This window comes from Trichosurus vulpecula, chromosome 6, assembly GCF_011100635.1.
Source record: "Trichosurus vulpecula isolate mTriVul1 chromosome 6, mTriVul1.pri, whole genome shotgun sequence".
NCBI lineage: Eukaryota > Metazoa > Chordata > Mammalia > Diprotodontia > Phalangeridae > Trichosurus > Trichosurus vulpecula.
Genome location: NC_050578.1, coordinates 128,476,161 through 128,494,802, shown reverse-complemented (window position 1 = coordinate 128,494,802; position 18,642 = coordinate 128,476,161). Strand labels below are relative to the sequence as shown.

The 18,642-nt window shown below is 38.3% G+C and overlaps 1 protein-coding gene across 1 annotated transcript; it reads right to left on the bottom strand.

Annotated features, from left to right (window-relative positions):
* Window positions 1–16,636: 16,636 nt before the first annotated feature.
* LOC118854101 (60S ribosomal protein L21-like) lies at window positions 16,637–17,181 on the bottom strand. Its single transcript, XM_036764424.1, has one exon. The coding sequence runs from the start codon at window positions 17,161–17,163 to the stop codon at window positions 16,681–16,683; it is 483 nt and encodes a 160-aa protein (XP_036620319.1). The 5' UTR covers window positions 17,164–17,181; the 3' UTR covers window positions 16,637–16,680.
* Window positions 17,182–18,642: the final 1,461 nt, after the last annotated feature.

Sequence of the window (18,642 nt, the reverse complement as noted above, 5' to 3'; positions counted from 1 at the left end):
CAAAGTATTTTTAAAAGAGCTGGGATTTCTCTGTTTGGCACCTGGAGACACAATAGTGATTTATGTGTAGATGAGGGTTACTGACTTAGTAACTCCCCTAGTAAATAGTCATATAGCATGTGGATTTTTTAATTCTCTTTCAAGTGGAGTCTGGGACTCAAAGAAAGAGGAGGACTTCTTTGGGTGTCAGGTAGTCTTTCAAGGAAAGCAAGAGCAGTGCAGAGGGGTATTGCTGGTGTTGCTGAAGCCACATGTGGGCTAGAGTCTTGGTTCACTGACTACTTTTGAATACCGAGATGAATGTTTTTTATCTCTCTTCAGTTCAATAATTGATGCAGATTTTCCTGCAGCTTCTCTTAGAATAACAAATCTCTGCAGCTGAGAGCTTGAAAGGGCTGTCATTGAAGATGCTCTATTTCATGGGCTTATTGGGCACCTATGGGATTGTCCTTAGAGGTTTCATCAGGACAGAGAGCTGAAGGGCTCCTTAAAAAAACCAGGAGGAATTTGGTGAGTGTCCTCCCCAAAGAGCAGACACTGGGCTGTTCAAGTTTTTTTTAACCAAGATTTTTATTTATTACAGAAAGGAAGGCAAAGAGTTGGGATAATTAATGTTAAACTTCAGGATGTGACTAATTGGAAGCCAGCTAACTGCTTACGCTGGATATAGGAGACTTTGGAGAATGTGGAGTTTTGTTTTATGCTTTACTTGTTGCATTCTCAGGTTGATTTACATGTCAAATCCCTAATGAAATCTAAGACAACTGCGTAGCTAGGGCAACTTCTCCTGGCATTGCATGTGTTTCAATAGAGCATACAGGCTCTTCATTTGTTCCTGGTCATACCATTAGTTCATTTTTTGTTTCTTCTCTCCCAGTCATACATACTGCTGATGCCACTTCCTGCTTCTTTTCTCCAACATTTTGTGGTTGGTAACATGGTGCAGCCTGCTCATACCCACTCACCATAGGCTTCTTTATTGTTCTTTGACTGTCCCATGGTCAAATTTAATTCTTCTAACTTTTAATACTCACCTTTGGTAATATTCTATGACTCACTGTTGTTTATCACTAGAAAAGTATCATTGTTAAGAAGATAGGTCTTTGTTTCAGGAAATAGCTTGTACTGCACAATTTCCTGGATGGTCAGAAACAATTAATTGAAGAAGGATCATCTTCTTTGTTGATGAAATCTATATAAGGACTAGGTATTTGTCAAGAAAATGCCATGGTACAGTGGAATGACTGCTCGATTAGGGTCAGATGATCTGAGTTCAAATTTTTCCTTTACTACTTACTATCTGAGTGATATTGGGCAAATAATTTCATCTTTCTAGTCTTCAGTTCTTCATCTGTAAAATGAGGGATTTGGGCCAAATGATTTCTAAGGTCTCTTCTGAATGGAAAGCTGTGATTTGACCCTTCTACTTCTTAATTTCTCGCAAAGTGGTATGTTTTCTCTGAACATCATGCTAAGTCAAGTAAATTAATTCTTGCTAATGTACATTAAGATTAATTCTTTCTTTGGATAGAAGTTATGTGGATGCCAATATAGGTTGTTATTCTATGCTACCATTGCCTTCCAAATCCAACAGGCTGTTAGGCAATGATTTTGAAATAATTTCTGTTTTTCTGATGAAGAATTCCACACTTTAATGTTGTGGCCAACCACCACCAGCCAATGATGTGTATCTGACCCTCCTCTAATAATTCCCCTCTCCTCATACACTGCATTTAATTGAAGAAGGGGCTGGTATTTTAAATGTATTTGCCTAGATCATCTACAACAACCAAGAATAAACTATCTTTTTTCCCTCCAGATAGCCTGTTATTGTCTGCTGGCTGCACGTGTTATGAGGGCAGTTGTTTGGAATGAAGCCATTTATTTAGATGCTTCCTGGGCCCACTTATCCATTATATTTATTTCGGTCTTGACCCATATGTTCCATTTAATAATCTTACTGCTTTTCCTTTTAAAAATTAGACAACACTTCTCTCTGTTGAACTCTTCACATCCTTTATGTTCTATGATACTCCCTGACCTTCCTATCAGAAATGAAGTATAGGTTAATATAATTTTCCCCTCTCATGCCTCTTATCTTAAGAGTAACTTTACATGCTCATTACTCATAACCTCTGGATTCTATAAGTTAGGAGAAATATCTGTCACATGAAAATTTATTATTTTAGAGAGTCTTAGATTTCTTCTTCTACAAACATCCCTACTTGAATTAGCAGAACATTTCAAGGGATAGATGATTTTGTCCTGTTTGTCCTTCTGACAAAGGAAATCATCAACTACAAGTTGGTCTCCCTGACTGAGGAGGACATGGAAGCATCAGCAGGGTGCATCTTTATTCCATTTGAGAATGACGAAGAGCTCTTAGATCGGATGGAAGAAATGATGCAGAAAACAGCCAGGAAGAAGAGATTCTGAGGAGGTAGAGAGAATTCAAAACTAGGATTAAAAGGTGAGTTTGTGAAATGGGACAAGGAGAAGGAAAAGAAACTGAAGTATACTCTGAATCACCCTCAGCAGGGCCTTCTCAAATCTACACCTGTGTTCAAGGCACTTTTTGGGCTAGTGCTCATTCAAACTAACAGCCTATGAGCTCCTATCCAAGGTTATCTTTTACTCAGCCAAATGATATGACACATAAACTCAAAGCAACAGCATTTAAAAACACAAGATATCATGGCAAATAATAAGGAAAGATCCGCAACAGCATCCAATATAGGCAAATTCACATGCCATTGGTAGGTGAGGAAACAATTTGCCCAGACAACTCATTCCTACAGTTGTGCCCCAAATGGCAAGCCTTTTAGCCTTTGAAGTTGCTGTTTGCTGCTTCCAAATTGTTGCTGATAATATCTATTACCAGGGTTTTTTTCTCCATCTGACCAGTTTTGGAACATACGCATGACTTACTGTTTTGGGAAAATTCTGATATTTGGCCTGTGCATTGTCTGAATTATTGACAATCACAGATTTTTTCTCTGGTGAAATTGGCCAACTTGCTGATACTTGCACTTGCCACTCCAATGCCCATTTCTATGCCTTTGCATTGAATGGAATGCTTTTTTTTCTTTCCCTATCTCTTGAAATCTCTGACTGTCTTTAAGACTAAGTTCAAATAGCACTTTCTGCAGGCACCCTTTTCTGGCGTAACCATATTTTAGTGCCTTCTTCTCTAAGGATGCTTTGTATCTACTCTGTATGTATCTTCTATTTAGCTATTTATGTACATGTTGTGTCCCTCATTAATAATGTGAGCTCCTTGAGGGTAAGGGCCATGCTTTTGCCTTGCTTTTACAATGCATAATACATAAAAAATGCCTGTTGCTAGACTGGCAAGACATGGCAGTTGAAAGGGAAGAAGGAGCGCATCAAGTCTTAGTGCTCTCTAGCTGGCACTAAGGGCAAGCATAAATGCATAGGCAGTGACCAGAATGATGAATATAACTGAAATTATGCCATAGAGGACTGGTCTAAGTAACTGAGATGTATAATGGGGGAAAAACTGCCTTGGACTGGAGATTAGAAGACATTGGTTCAAATCCAGGGTTTGCCTCATGTAAAACGCATGTATTTAGACATGCTTTTCCCCTGGATTTGTTTCCTTCTGTAAAATGTAGATAAGGGTCACTTTGCTATTTACCTTACAGGGCTGCTGTAGGAGTCAGCACAGGTCATGTTTCAAACATTAATGAATGGTTATTGGGCCCAGTGGAGCTTCATTCATTCCCTTTCTCTAAGAGGCCTCTCTGCTCTGGACCCACACAATCAGTCCAGACCAGATTCATTATTGGGGAGCCTGGCCTCTAGGGAGAGGAAGTCTAGCATCTCTTTTTGTTTTTTTCACCATCTTCAGCTCATTAAACAAACCCCCAGCACCTCATCTCAGGGACAAATGACTTAAAGCTTAGGATTAGGCTCATATCTAGGTCTCCTTAAAAAGGGGGGAGTAGAAAGGTTCTCAGTGTGTATCATGATTCAGGTATAGAACAGGTATTCATTTCCTGCATACACAAGAAATGCTACAGGATACAAAAACCTAATAGGACATATTGACAGCATGACTAATGGTGGGTTTAGTGACATATGACTACTATTATATTCTCTAGGGAGGTTGATGCTTAAACTTCCTCAGACCATAAAATACTGCGTGGGGATCCTGCATAGATGAGGCATGGCCACACTTTACCTTCCTTCTGCACAGGCCAAAAATTCTTCATCACCCTCCTGCCAGTGGCCACTTTCTCTGATGAAGACTGTCCTGTGGCCACAAGTCAGCTCTACCCCATGGACCCAATAGAACTCACAAGGCCATCCTCATCCATCATGATGTTCAACCACCTACTCAGGAAACACAGTTGAGTACTGTGCTCTTGCTGCCTTGTAGGTATAGCCACCCTGATGTCAGGGTAGAGAAAGGCCAGCCATTCTTACCCCTCACTGGAAAACTTGGAGATACAGGATGACACTAATGAAGAAAGCAAACCAAAAGCTGTTTCTCCTTTTTAAAGTTCCACTGTGTCATCTGTTCCTCTGGCTTGGTAGCCAATGAGAAGATAATGCTTACTATGTGGCAGGGGCTATGCTAAGTGTGTCTGTGTGGGGAGGAAATACAAAAACCTACCCTTAGGGAACTAATTTAGGTACTAATGGGGGAAGGGAACACATAAAGGAAAGCTGAAAAGTGAGGGGTGTGGGGCATGGTGGAGGAAGTCCAGGGAGTCAGAAATGAAGCCCAGAGAGGAATAGAGTCATGCCTGACCTGGTTACTTTCCTTAAAATGGAGGTTCTGGAAGGAACTAACCAATCAGCTGAAGGGGCTACAGGGGCAGAGGAGACTTTGAGGGTGAGAAGGGTGCTGTAGTATGGTGGAGGAAGTTCAGAGAATCAGGAGGTGAAGTCAGAGTGGAGCTCCGCCATTTCAAAATGCCACCTTTAGCTCTGAGCTACCAAATGGCTGAAAGAAAAAAGGTCAACTTTGGCTATGTCCCATGGGATTGTCCTTGTTATAAAATTCTTTGTAAATCTTAAATCATATGTAAATATCAGCTATATTATTATTGTTGCTGCATTTATTAGAGAAATAAACATGTGTATGTATGTGGGGGGGAGAAGAAGGGGAAGTTGTCATGATAGCTCTCTTCAAGTATTTTAAAGGTTCTCATATCAAAGAGGTCTTATATTCACTTGCTCAAAGAGGACAGAATTAACAAATAGACAGAAGTTGCAGAGAAATAAATTTCAGCTTGTGATATGGAGAAAACTTCCTGACTATCAGAACTATTCAGAAGTGGAATGGACTTCCTGGATAAGGTAATGAGCTCCCCATTGCTGGAGAGCTTTAAATGGAGGCTGTTCCCCATTTTGGACAAATCTCACTTAGAACTCAACCTGATCTGGACTTAGTGTGTGAGTCCAGTCTATAGGGGCAGACTGGAGAGCCTGCAGTGACTCCCCTTGGGCCCCCTGGATGCAGAAACTATTATTTAATTTTAGATACATTATCTCTTTGACTCTTACAGCAGACCTATAAGATCAGTAGTATATTTTCTCTTCTTCTCATCATTCATCCAGATTCATAATCCCAAACTTATTTTAAACTCTTTCCTCTTCTTTGCCATCCATCATACTCCCCTATCAATGTTAGTTGTGAATTAGTTGCCAAATCTTGTCTCCATATCTCTTGTGCATCCAACTCATTGTCTTCACTCACATATCCTCTACCCAATTTCAGGACCTTATCTCTTCCCATCTGGACTATTGCAACAGCTTCCTAATTGATTTCTGTCTTCAGTCTTTCGTCTTTTGAATCCATTCTTCATACAACTATCAAAGTAATCTTCCTAAATTACTGTTCTGACCATTTTATACCTCCTGCCCAAGAATATTTAGCTTCTCCCTCTTGACTTTAGGATACATTACAAAAGTGTCTCCAGATTAGAAATGATTTTATATAGCAGATGTCTTTTTTTGCAATTACACGATGGACAGTGTACATGATATATACATGATTTCATGACTACAGTTATTTTTTTAAAAGCATTTGATTCAGAAGAACAAATTGTAGCTTTGACAGTTCTCCTTAGACAAATCATCTACAGTGCATGTACTAAAATATTGTATGATTCTCTTAGGTAGGTAGAGAAAGCATTTGTTTATCATTTAGAAGATTGCAGGCACTGTGCTAAATGCTGGAGATATGAATACAAACAAAACAAAAACATTAAGGTGGCCCTTATTCTCAAGGAATTTACATTTCAATAAAGAAAGACAAAACATAAAGGGGAGCTGGAAAGTGGTGGAGGAGACAGAAGAGGAAGAAAGCAGATGTTGGGAAGGTGGAGCAGTCAGGAGAGTGAGTTGAGCTGGAAATGAAGTATGTAGCACTCTCGGTACCAGTCAAGAAGTGGCAATTCCAACCAGACCAGGGAATTCACCAATCAGGATAACAAGTCTCAGGGCAGAGTCAGCCTGAGGTGGGCAAAGCATCTGGTGAATAGGTGGAACAATTCAGAAAGTCTTTATTAATATTATGGATATAACTAAATAGATAAAGTATTCAATTATCTACTGAGTATTAATGGTGAAAAGGGAGTTGTGCTGAATGTACGTATTTGTCAGTATTATGGAGCATCCTTGCACAAGAGCCTAACAAAAATATTTTTTATCAATGTCAAGGTTAATCAAATTCTCCTGTTTGTATGTATGTGATACTTATTGTATTAAGTCATGGAAGACTACAGTTAAGTCTCTCCAATGAAATCTTCATTTATTCAAAGGAGATTGACTAATTGGCTAATCTTTACCAGGAAAAAAAGAGGAATGGAAAATGTATACTGTCCAGATTGTGAGTTAAATTGGGAGTCAACTTATTGGGTTTATCCATGAGAGATCTATACCTATATCTATACCTTTGATCTCTTTCTCTGTTTTATTTCTGTAATATATACATTACAATCTCTATTTACACTGATAACTTTATCTCCGTTTCTTTCTTGATCTTTCCATATTAACCTCTTGATTTCTTCATTACTATCTATCTTCAATAGCCACTGATGATAGATAATAAGCTGGACCCAGAATGGAATAGGAGAGCAGGTGGGATTCCATTTGGGAAGTTATGCACTATTTTAATCATCTGAAGTTTCTCCTTATCGGAAAGTTCCATCTATTTACCATCACTATTCTCCTGGTGATGCTAGTTGTCTATGAAACTTGTAACACCACTACTTCAGAAGGATCAACATTGTGGGTCACTCAAGGGCAATGGAAAGGCACATGGTGGGTATAACTGGATATAACATTCTACCAGTGATGATGTCTACAAGAAGTGGGTTAAAAACTACCATCAAGGACACATATCACCATCATCATTATACTGGGAGCTTCTTGAGAACAAGAACTTGTTTTTCTTTGTATACCCAATACTTAGCATAGTGACTGGCATTTATTATATGCTAGTTGGCTGACTAGCTGACTCTACAACTGGAAAAGGAGATGGAGTGGAGTGGGTGACATAACAAGAATGAGAGACAAGCGATGGATAGCTTAAATGCTACATTGGTAGTTTTGAGGTATTAGAAGAATTAGAGGTAGAACCAGGAAAATAATTAACACAATGGCCAGAACAATGTCAATGAAAACAACACAAAAAGCCCCTAAACTGAGAACTGTGATGTTTATAAAGGTTCAAGAGACATAATTTCTAGGTAATTTAATCATTTTATTAATAATGCCAGCACGTTTATTAATAAAAAGATGGTCATTTGGCTGTCTCTCTCTTAGACCAAAGACAATGGCTCATGGCTTATATGCCAGTGTTCCCAAGGGTGACAATCAACTCCAATGGGTTTACAATTAATGAGAGAATGAATATTACAATGAGAAGCTGGGCTATTACAATGAGGGTCTTCCAGTGACATCATGTCAAAGAGAAACTATCCCTACACTTAGACCACTCCCAGTCTTGGGCAATCTAGACAAAAGGATCTTCCCCCAAGTTTTATTGAAAGGAATTCGCCTTAGGCTAGAGATTTCTTGTAAGCTTGTGTAGGATCAGATAGAGGAGAGGGTTAGCTCAACCTTCAGAGACTGAGGTCTTGAAATGAGGATAATAGAAAAAGGGAAAAACCTGAATCTTCCCAAATCATTGGTTATTAATAATCATTTCTCTCAGAACAAGCAAAGATGAATCCTCATCTCAGAGAATAGATGTAGGACATTCTCCCTCTCTTGGTAGTGAGTCAGGGGAATAGCGTATATGTTGTTAGAGAGTAATTTCCTTGAAGTGTTTCACATAGCCATTTTTCCTTTTATTTCTAACACCAAAGGCTACATCATGCACAGAATAACTGTTTTCCCTAGTCAAAAGACATCTGGAGTATTGTATTCAATTTTGAGTGCACTGTGTTTGAAAAAAGATACTGACAAGCTGGAGACTGTCCAGAGTAGGACAACAAGGATGAAGACCCTTGATTTTGTGTTTAATAATAAAACGGGTAGTAGTATTAACTTTTATATGGCACGTACTATGTGCCAGGCACTGTGCTAATCACTTTATATATAATCTCATTTGATCCTTACGACAACTCTGAGAGATAAATGTGATGATTATCCCCATTTTACAATTGAGGAAACTGAGGCAAACAGTAGTTAACTGACTTGCTCAAGGTCACACAGCCGGTAAGTGTCTGAGGCCATATTTGAACTCAGGTCTTCCTGTCTACAGGCCAAGAATGATAGCCACTAAACTACCTATCTGTCACGCAAGGATTTGTTGAAGGAAGTGGGGGGTGTTTATCCTGGAAAGAGAACATTTAGGAAGAAAATAATATACATTTTCTAGTATTTGAACAGCTGTCAAATGGAAGAGGGATCATGCTTTTTGTGTTTAGCTCCAGAGGGCAGAACTAGGAACCTTGGGCAGAAGTAGCAAGAAGGGAAATTCAGATTTGATGGAAAGGAAGTCTTCTCATACTTTAGAAATGCTGGTGAAAATGGATTGTCTAATGAAGAATTCCACCTCACTGGAGGTCTTCAAGCAATGCATGGATCAGTGGATTACTGATCTACAATCGGAGAGAAACTCAGAAGCCACCTAGTGCAACTCCCTAATTTTAAAGAGGAGACCGAGGGTGATGGAAGCTAAGTGACTTTACCAAGGTCACATAAGCAGTAAATATAAGAAGTGGGACTTGAGCCCAGATTCTTTGACTCCTGAGTCAGTGTTCCTTCCACTGTACCAAGCTGCCTCCTTGATCACTTGGGTATGTTATAGAAATTAGACTAAATGACCTTTGAGGGCCCCTTCAACTCTGAGAGTCCATTATTTGATGAAGTGGGTTTCTGCTTGAAAGAAGAGAGACAGAAGAAATAATGATCACTCAAGGCCCTTCCAGGCTTAGGTTTCTGAATTTTCAAATAGAGCAAACATAAAAAGGAAAACTAGCTAGATTACAGGAAGCATAACTGAGAAAAAGCAGTAAAAGCTTCTGGAAGCCCAAATAATGATGTTTTATGCTCCCAAGAAATGAACATGTGGATTTATAATCTCCTAGAATCTCTGATACATTAAGATGAATATAAATGTTTATTGATGCCAAAAGAAACATGAGTTAAAATGAACATCTAACAAATGCTCATTTTAAATTAGAACAAGAACATCATATTCTCTGCTGGGACCTCTATGACCACATAGAATTCTGAAAGCCCCAGAAAGAAAACCTATTGACAAGAGGGAAAATGACCACAATGCTCTATTATCAAGCCATTAGTGAGATTCACTAGTAATTGGCTATTATAGTAACAATTAGCTTCCATCATAATACGTTTCCAGGAAAAAAATAATTATCTTGATAGAGAACTATTTAATTAGTCTGGATAGAGACATAACTTTTGTTTTTACCAGGCATTTTGGCTTAGAAAGTCAATTACATAAATGTACCAGCAATCCAGAATCTCATGTTCATTAATGACAAAAAATAGACTATGTTGGGATATCTTGCAACACCTCCTATAACTAAAGTCTTAATGATATTACATGTACTTGGGCCGATGAATCAGAAACATGATTAAGATTTTGAATCCCCACTTGAAGACCAGAGTGACTTATTTTTAGCAGGGGCGATGACATAATTTCTATCTTTATTCTTAGTATGGAAGAAAGAGCACTGGATTTAGGATAAGATGGTGCAGCTTCAAGTCTCACTTCTACTCTTATTAGCTGTGTGATCTTGGCCAACACACTTAAAATCTAAGTGCAAAATAAAATGCTATGTAAATACACATATATATTTATAGCAGCTCTTTTTGTGGTGGCAAAGAATTGGAAATTGACGGGATATCCGTCAAATGAGGAATGTCTGAACAAGCTGTAGTATATGAATGTAATGGAATATTAATGTGCTATAAGAAATGATGAGAAGACAAATTTCAGAAAAACCTGAAAAAACTTACATGAACTGGTGCTGAGTGAAGTAAGTAGAACCAGGAGAACATTGTATGCAGTAACAGCAGCACTGTGTGATGATCAATTTTGATAGACTTAACTCTTCTCAGCAATACAATGATCTAAGACAATTCCAAAAGGCTCATGATGGAAAATGTTAACCACATTTGGAGAAAGAACTATGGAATCTGAATGCAGATTGAAGCATACTACTCTCTCTCTCTCTCTCTCCCCACCCCTTTCCCTTCCTCCCTCCCTTTCTCATGGATTTTCCCTTTTGTTCTTTTTTTATTTTTAAGATTAATTTATTTGTTTTTAGTTTTCTCCCTTTTGTTCTGATTGTTCTTTCACAACATGACTAACATGGAATTATGTTTAATATGAATGTACATGCATAACATATCAGATTGCTTGCTGTCTTGGGGAAGGGAGAGAGGAAGGAGGGAAGGAGGGAAGGAGAAAAAAATTCGTACTCAAATCTTATAAAAGTGAGTGTTGAAGACTATCTTTACATGTAAATTGGAAAAAATATAATACTATTAAGTGGAAAAAATTAAAAAATACATGTGTAAGAGTCTATGATTTCCGAGGCTCAGTAGAGTAATGCACTTAATTGATGAACACTCCTTTTATTAAGTGTCTACTATGTACCAGGTGCTATAGTAGGAATTGGGGACACAAAGATAAACGTCAAACAGTTCCTTGCCCTTAATGAGCTTATGTTCTATTGAAAGAAAACCTCAAGTGTGTGTGTATGTTTGTTTATATATACGTATATATATATATATATATATATATATATATATATATATATATATATATATATATATATATACACATATATATGAAATAAGTACATAAAAAGTAATATTTTTTTCTGGAGGGTGAGGACCTTAGCAACTATGGGAAGGATCAGGATAGACCTCTTGTGCCTTGAAGGAAGCTAGGAATTCAAAGGGGTGGAGGTGACAAGGACACACATTCTAGGCATGGGAACAATCTATACAAAGACAGTGGGTTGGGAGCTGGAGTACTTTGTATGAGGAATAGCATGAAGGCCATTTTGATAGCTTTATCCCAGAGGTATTCCATATCCCATATGTTGTCTCATTATTGTCATTCTCATTAATGAAATTATTGATCATTTCTGTCTCCTGAGAGAGAACTGATGAATTGAAATTTGTATAGAGCAGTTTTACATATACATACATATTTGTGTCTAGTGGTAGCCATCTCTAGGGCCGGGGGAAGGAGGGGAGAGAAAAAAAGGAAAAAAAAGAAAGTTACATGGTAACTTTATTATATATTTAAAAGGAATAGCAAGTTGTACATAATGGATTTGCAGGTCATGTACAATCACCTTTTTTTATTTACTATGTTATAGAAATGCTTGTTTTATTTCTTAAGTTCAGAATAAAATAAATAAAAAAATTTTAAAAGGTCATTTTGGTTGAACCATCAGGTTTGTAAAGTGGAGTAATGTATAATAAGTCTAGAAAGGAAGCCTAATGCAAAGTTGTGAAGGGCTTTAAATAGCAGATAGAAGAGTTTGTATGTAACCCTAGAGATAATGGGGAGCCATGGGATGGTTATTGGTAGAGGCGTGGCCTTGATATCAAGAAGGCCTGGGTTCCAATCCAACCTCAGATGCATATTTGTGCCATCAGAGATATAGCTTCACACATTGATGCCTCTGACAAATCTCTGAGACCGTAAGTGAAGATCATTTGCCAATCTGCATTGATGGAAAAATTTTCTACATTGGGATTTCCTACAGACTTGAAATCATAGGTCTGGATACCTCCCCAAAGAAATAAAGTCTACACAAGATGTTCCCCAAAGTATTAATGTGCTCTTCAACATTAATAAATTCAAAAGTATTGATGCTACAAATGTACAAAAACACTTGAAAAGTTATTTGCATTTGAAATATTGATATGTTTTTATTAAAATTCAACATCACCAATATTTGGTGCTATATGTTGCTCTATGGATTTTTAAAATGTTGCTAAAACTTTCGTCAGCAGCTGCTCAGTGACTGAAAGGATTACATTTGTAACCCTAGCTTTAAGATTACCCAAAGAATAAGCTTTTGATGTATACATGACAGTTTTGATGTGATTCCACAAAAAACTGTGTAATGGAACTAGATCAGGTGATCAAGCCAGAGGACCTTTTCTACGGATCCAACAGTCTGAGAAAGCAGTATCTAGAAAATGTCACACATTCAATGAATAATGACAGAGTGCCCTATTTTATTAAAAATAATATGAAAAAATTATTAAAAATTCACAAAGCTATATGTACAAAAGAAATTTAGGTAATTAAACTTTCAAATGATGATTTTTGCAGGTTGGTAGTGTTTATTAAAACTTAGAACTGTACTTAGACTTTTGGGACAGTTTATATAATGATAACAGTCCTATGAGATCTCAGCTGTCTCATCTGCAAATGTAAGGTTAATGAAACTTGTACAGCTTACTTCCTAGGGTTACTAAGAAAAAGAAATGAGATAGTATGAGTAAAGCAGATGTGTTAAATTTGCTGCTTTGTGGCCTGCAAAACTCCATTGCACATCGCAGATTAAAACGTAATTGGGAAATGTTTAACAAAATAAATAAAAATATAGTACAACATAATGACAATTTGTGGTTTTCTAAGTCAATATTCATCCTCCTGAATTTGATACTCCTGGTGTAAGTGCAGCATAAATACCAGCTAGATCATTCTCTCTTAGATATATTCTGTGTCCCCAAGCTCTATAGGAACCTATTGTGGAACATAAGCCACCAGCATGTGAGTTTCTGACCAATTTTTTTCCCCTGAGTCAGACATGCTAACATCAGAGAAGATGGAGGAGAAAACCCTGGACCATAAAAACTCAAGCAATTACAAACTTGCTATCTACTTGTCCACTCTCTCAGACACTTCACTGTTACTTGCACAAAGCCTGATTTGGTTTGACCAGCATACATACTCTTGCACCGAAGACAACTTTGGTTTAAATACTGACCCAATCTGGGTGGAATCTCTGGAGCTTATATCTGATGCACAGCTCTGGCTGAGTGCCTCCACATTGTGCCATTGCTAATGGGAGTTTGCAAATTCTTATGCTAAGAAGAGGAATGCAAACTTATGGCTGTGTGAGGCAATAGTGACATCCAGTGACACAATCCAAGGTCTAGTGACACTATTCCAAGGTCTACATTCTGTCATCATCATTTGGGATCCAGTAGATATCTATATACATATGATTTCCTTATTATACATTCATTTTCTTCTCCTGTTATTTAAATGTGGCAGCTGTAACTAATTTGGATATCAACCACCTGCTGTGTTCTGCACATCTCTATTAAAACATTATTCTACAATCTGGAATATATCTAAAAATATTCAGAAATGAATATGTCATAATTAGCCTGTCACATACAATGACAGACTCAAAGAAATCAAAATGAAAGCAAACGGAATGGATTGTGAGGGAGAAGCATCAAGATTTGTTTCATACCACGAGTATGCCCTCGAAGGACTGGTCAGAGACAGGATGGCATAGCAGAAAACCAGAAAGTAACTTTTCCTGGCATTAATACTTCTCGCAGCAACTCTTTGGTACACAAGCTATGTAAAGGAATTACATCCAAATCAATTAGTTAGCTCCCCCCTCAGATGCCTAAAAGCCCATAATTCTTTTGTTGTTGTTGTTAGAAGGAAAAGACAATAAATTATGTGTTTATTCTGCCATTATACACCTGACTGATTCAACCAACCAATCAGCCATTCAATTGACAATGAGTCAATTAACCAAGACACCAACTAACTGGCCAACCAACAACCCAAATCCAAACCAGCCAACCAAATAATAGCCCATGAACTGACAAATAACCAATAAAGTAGGGGTACTCGTTGTAGCAATTGGAATGAGGATTCATAAATTTAAGGAATTTAAATATGAGAAGAAACTTGATTAGTTTCTCCTACTAGTTTTAATTCCTTTATTTGGTGACAAATGCCTCTCCAAATGAGTGATTCCATAGCAACCCACTAGGGAGGAAAAAGGAAATCCATGTATACACACACCCGTATGTCTAAAAGAGATTTATTAACGGATGTTCCTTGAGATAGGAGTAGGTTGATGTGGACCTCCAAATCTACATCCAGATTGGGACAATAGTGTGGCAGTTCCCCAGAAAGTGGTGGCAGCTCCAAAATTGAGGTTCCCTCTTTTTGTCTAGGAATAGTTTCAGCTCCTGTATGTGTTAAGAGATGATCCCTTCTTTGGAGGATAGGGGGGCCTGGGATAGTGATTAGTGGGGACAAAGATATGCAACCTCTGCTTCTAGATCTAGGTTTCAGGATATTTGGATAGAGTAATTCATTTAGGGGGATTAGGGTATAGAATTGAAATGTTCCCTGATTCATCCAAGGTTAATTAATAAAGAACAATGTGGAAGGTCTTAATTATGCTACTAGAAACATGGGGTGATCTGTGCCCCAATGGACGCTTTATCGCTGAGGAATTATTGGGAAAGAGAGGGAAGCCTTTTCAGCTGACTTTAGGGATGAAAGCAAAATTCAAAGGACAAAGAACACATAAGATAGGATATGGCTAGGCATGGTGGTAGAGGGACTTGTAATCCCTGTTATAGGAGAGGATGAGGCTGGTGAGATGAGCCCAGGAGTTCTGTGCTTCAGTAGAGTTAAGAGTGAACAGGGTGTCTGCACCTAATCTGGCATCAATGCGGTGAGGCCCCAAGAGTGGTGAGGCTACCATGCGGCCTAAAGAGGGGAGAACAGACCTGGTTGGAGGAGCAGGTTAGTGTGGGTAAAGCAGATGTGTCAGGATTTGACATCCTGATTAGCATTAGTACATGCCCATGAATAGTTGCTGTATTTCCAGCCTAGGTGAGATAGTCTTTTTTTTTAAAAAAGACAGTACTGTATTGTTAATGTATTGAAAATTTTGTTAATGTATTGTTAATGCAATGGGAAGAGCTTTCCCACCCATTAATAGGCCCATGTGACCTGTCTGAGTCACATGAGTTTGAGTCACATGGAACCCTGAGTCACAGGAGCCTGTGGTGGGAGGAGCTTGCCCAAGGGGTGGAGCAGAGCTTGGAGGAAGTGATTAAGAGCAGTCAGAACTGGGAGAGAGAGACACACAAAGCAGTTGGTAGTGTGAGTGAGAGAGGGAGTGATTTTGTCCTTCGTTTGTGGGAAGGCCCTAACAGAGAGGGAAGGCTTGGGGATGGCGGTGCGCCCTGCAATGATAATGTGTCTAGATTTCTTTGTTGCTGCGATGGATTTGGCTTTCTGGTGTTTGAATGAATGTTTTGGTTCCACCTTGAATGAAGAGAGTCTATTACATTTTGCAGTTCAGAACTATGCCAGCATATTCATAGCCGCCTTAGGCACTATGAGTATCGCATTGGCTCTACAAGTACACGTGCCAGTTGCCTGGCAAGTGTCACATGGAATTTTTCTCTCAAGTGAGGAATCAAAGATTGAGGGGCTTATGTTTCCTTCTTCCCCCTGGGATTTTACATGTGAAATGAGAAGTCATTTCACGGGGAGGGGGAATAAAATTCCAATACTCAAAGAGCCTTACAAGGAAGAATGATCTCACTTATATAGGAATAAGATAGAGATTGGACCTGTGAATTCATTGGTATAGTGTACTGCTGGATCAGGAAACATCATCTTCCCATGTAAGTTGGCATCTTCTAGGCAACTTTAGTCTTAGCGAGTGGCCTGAAATACTGAGAAATTGAAGTGATTTGCCCAGGGTCACACAGCCACTGTGTATCAAAGCTGGACTTGAACTTAAGTTTTACTAACTCTGAGGTTATTTTTAAAAATTTATTAATAGATTTATGTATAGTTATTTATTATTATAGCTATATAAGAATAATAACAGCAGTAACAGCCTCTAGGTCGCACGCTGGACAGAGCACTAGACCTGGAGTCAGGCAGACTTGAATTCAAATTTGGCCCCAAACACTTACCATCTGTGTGACCTTGCAACAAATGAGTTAACTGTTATCTGTGTCATCTTCCTTATTTTTAAAAGGGAGATAATAGTAGCACCTACCATTCAGGGTTGCTACAGAGATCAAATGAAATAATGTTGGTAAATTGCTTGGCAAACCTTAAAGCATTATATTATTTCTTTTTTTTTTTTCATAATCCAAGTTTTTTTATTGTTTTTTTTTAGCAGTCATTTATGCCATGAATTCGTAGGGGATTGGTTCCAACAGTTCAGGTTCCTTGCCATTGGTTCTCACAAAGTGTGCTTCTCTGGGTAGAGCAGGCTGGCGTTTCAGTTGAACCCAAGTGCCTTTTTCTTTGGCTTCCTTCTTCTTCTGATCATTTTCCTTTACACGCTTCAGGAAGCTATCTCTGCTCTTAGAATGCTTAATATGCTCAATACGCACATTAATTCTCTTGGCTAGAATCTTGCCCTTAACCTGTTTGTTTACAACAATGCCTACAGCATGTTGGGTAACATTATAGACTCGTCCGGTCTTGCCGTGGTAACATTTGTGGGGCATTCCTTGCTGCACTGTGCCCATGCCCTTGATATCTACAATATCACCTTTCTTGTATATTCGCATATACGTAGCCAAAGGGACAACACCATGTTTTCGAAAGGGCCTAGAAAACATGTAACGTGTCCCTCTCCTTTTTCCTTTTGTGTTCATCATTTTGGCAACTCACTGGAATATGGCTGAGCCAGCGGAAAGGGCATTATATTATTTCTATGATTAAGACCAGACAATGGAAAACATTACAGCTTTTTTGGATTTGCCACACCAACCAACCAAAACTGGACCTGCCAACCAAATAAACATTTTTCCATGCATTAAAATTTATAAAAATGTGACTATCAAGTAGTAGGACTATTTTAAAACAAATACAAAAATATTAGTTTTGAATGTGAATGACTATTGTCCTATGAGAAAACATCACCTTTGGTGACTATACACTTATTCCAGTGATCTAGTTATTGCTCCCAAAGTGCCTGGAACACCTCTTTGGAACAGGTTTCAGAGTCACAGGAGGAAACTAATCTCATCACTTTATAGTAACATCTCACTTCTGAACCCAAATGATTTTACTCAGTTTGATTCCTAACTTTATTTCCCAGAGTGAGCTTTGATTCTAAGATGGCCAAGTGACAAGGGGCAGGTTTATAGTTTCTGAAGAAGAGAAAGGACAGGAAGAAGGGAGATGTGATAAGAAATTGGAATTCTCCTTAAGATCTGGCAGCCAGCTACTGAAGAGAGCTAATGTTTGGAAGAAATGTAGCCATGTTCCAAACACGGCAGGGCAAGAAAGCAGGTAGAATTACAAGAAGAAAAAATGAAGGGGAGGCCCCAGAAAAAGTTGGGGAAAGTATTCTTATAGATAAAACCTTGATTGGGAGGTCCCTGTGCCAGAGTCTTGGAACAGCAAATAGCCACGCTTTGTCCCAAGATTCATGCCTCTCATTTCTTGGCAGAGAGATGGTGGACTGAAGGTATGGAGTGAGGCATGCATTTTTTATGTATAGCCAGTGTATTGATTTGTTTCTTATGACTATAGTTATTCATTGCAAAAGAGACATTTCTTGGAAGGAAGAGAAGTTATTAGAAATAGACAAGAATATAAAAAAAGGAATTACAATTTTTTTAAAAAGTCAGAGAAAAGTTGAGTCACAATAACTATCAGCAAGAATAATGGAAGTGAAGAGTTCAGTTCCAGTGAATATTTTTGGGCAAAGGGATTTTTCCAATGACCTGCAGTTATCATGTGCTATCATATTAAAGAGGGGTTAATTTTGTTCTTTCTGGCAACAAAAGGCAAGAATGAGGAGTAAGGGATGGAACTCACAAAAAGACAAACTTAAGCTTGCTGTTGGGATACTAAAATAAACAAAACAACTTCCTAACAATTAGAGCCATCACAAAGTAGAATAACAGGCCCAGGAGACAGTGAGTTCACCCTCATTAAAGGTTTCAGGTAGGACATAGGCAACCATCGTAGAAGGAATTCATGTTCAAGTGTGAGTTGGACTACTTGGCCTTTGAGGTGCTTCTATGACTTCATTGGTATTACTGAGATGATGTGGAATGTCACATGACTGGGATATGGCTATAGAATGAGCTTGTGTCATCAGAATCACCTGAATGGAGGCAGGTCAT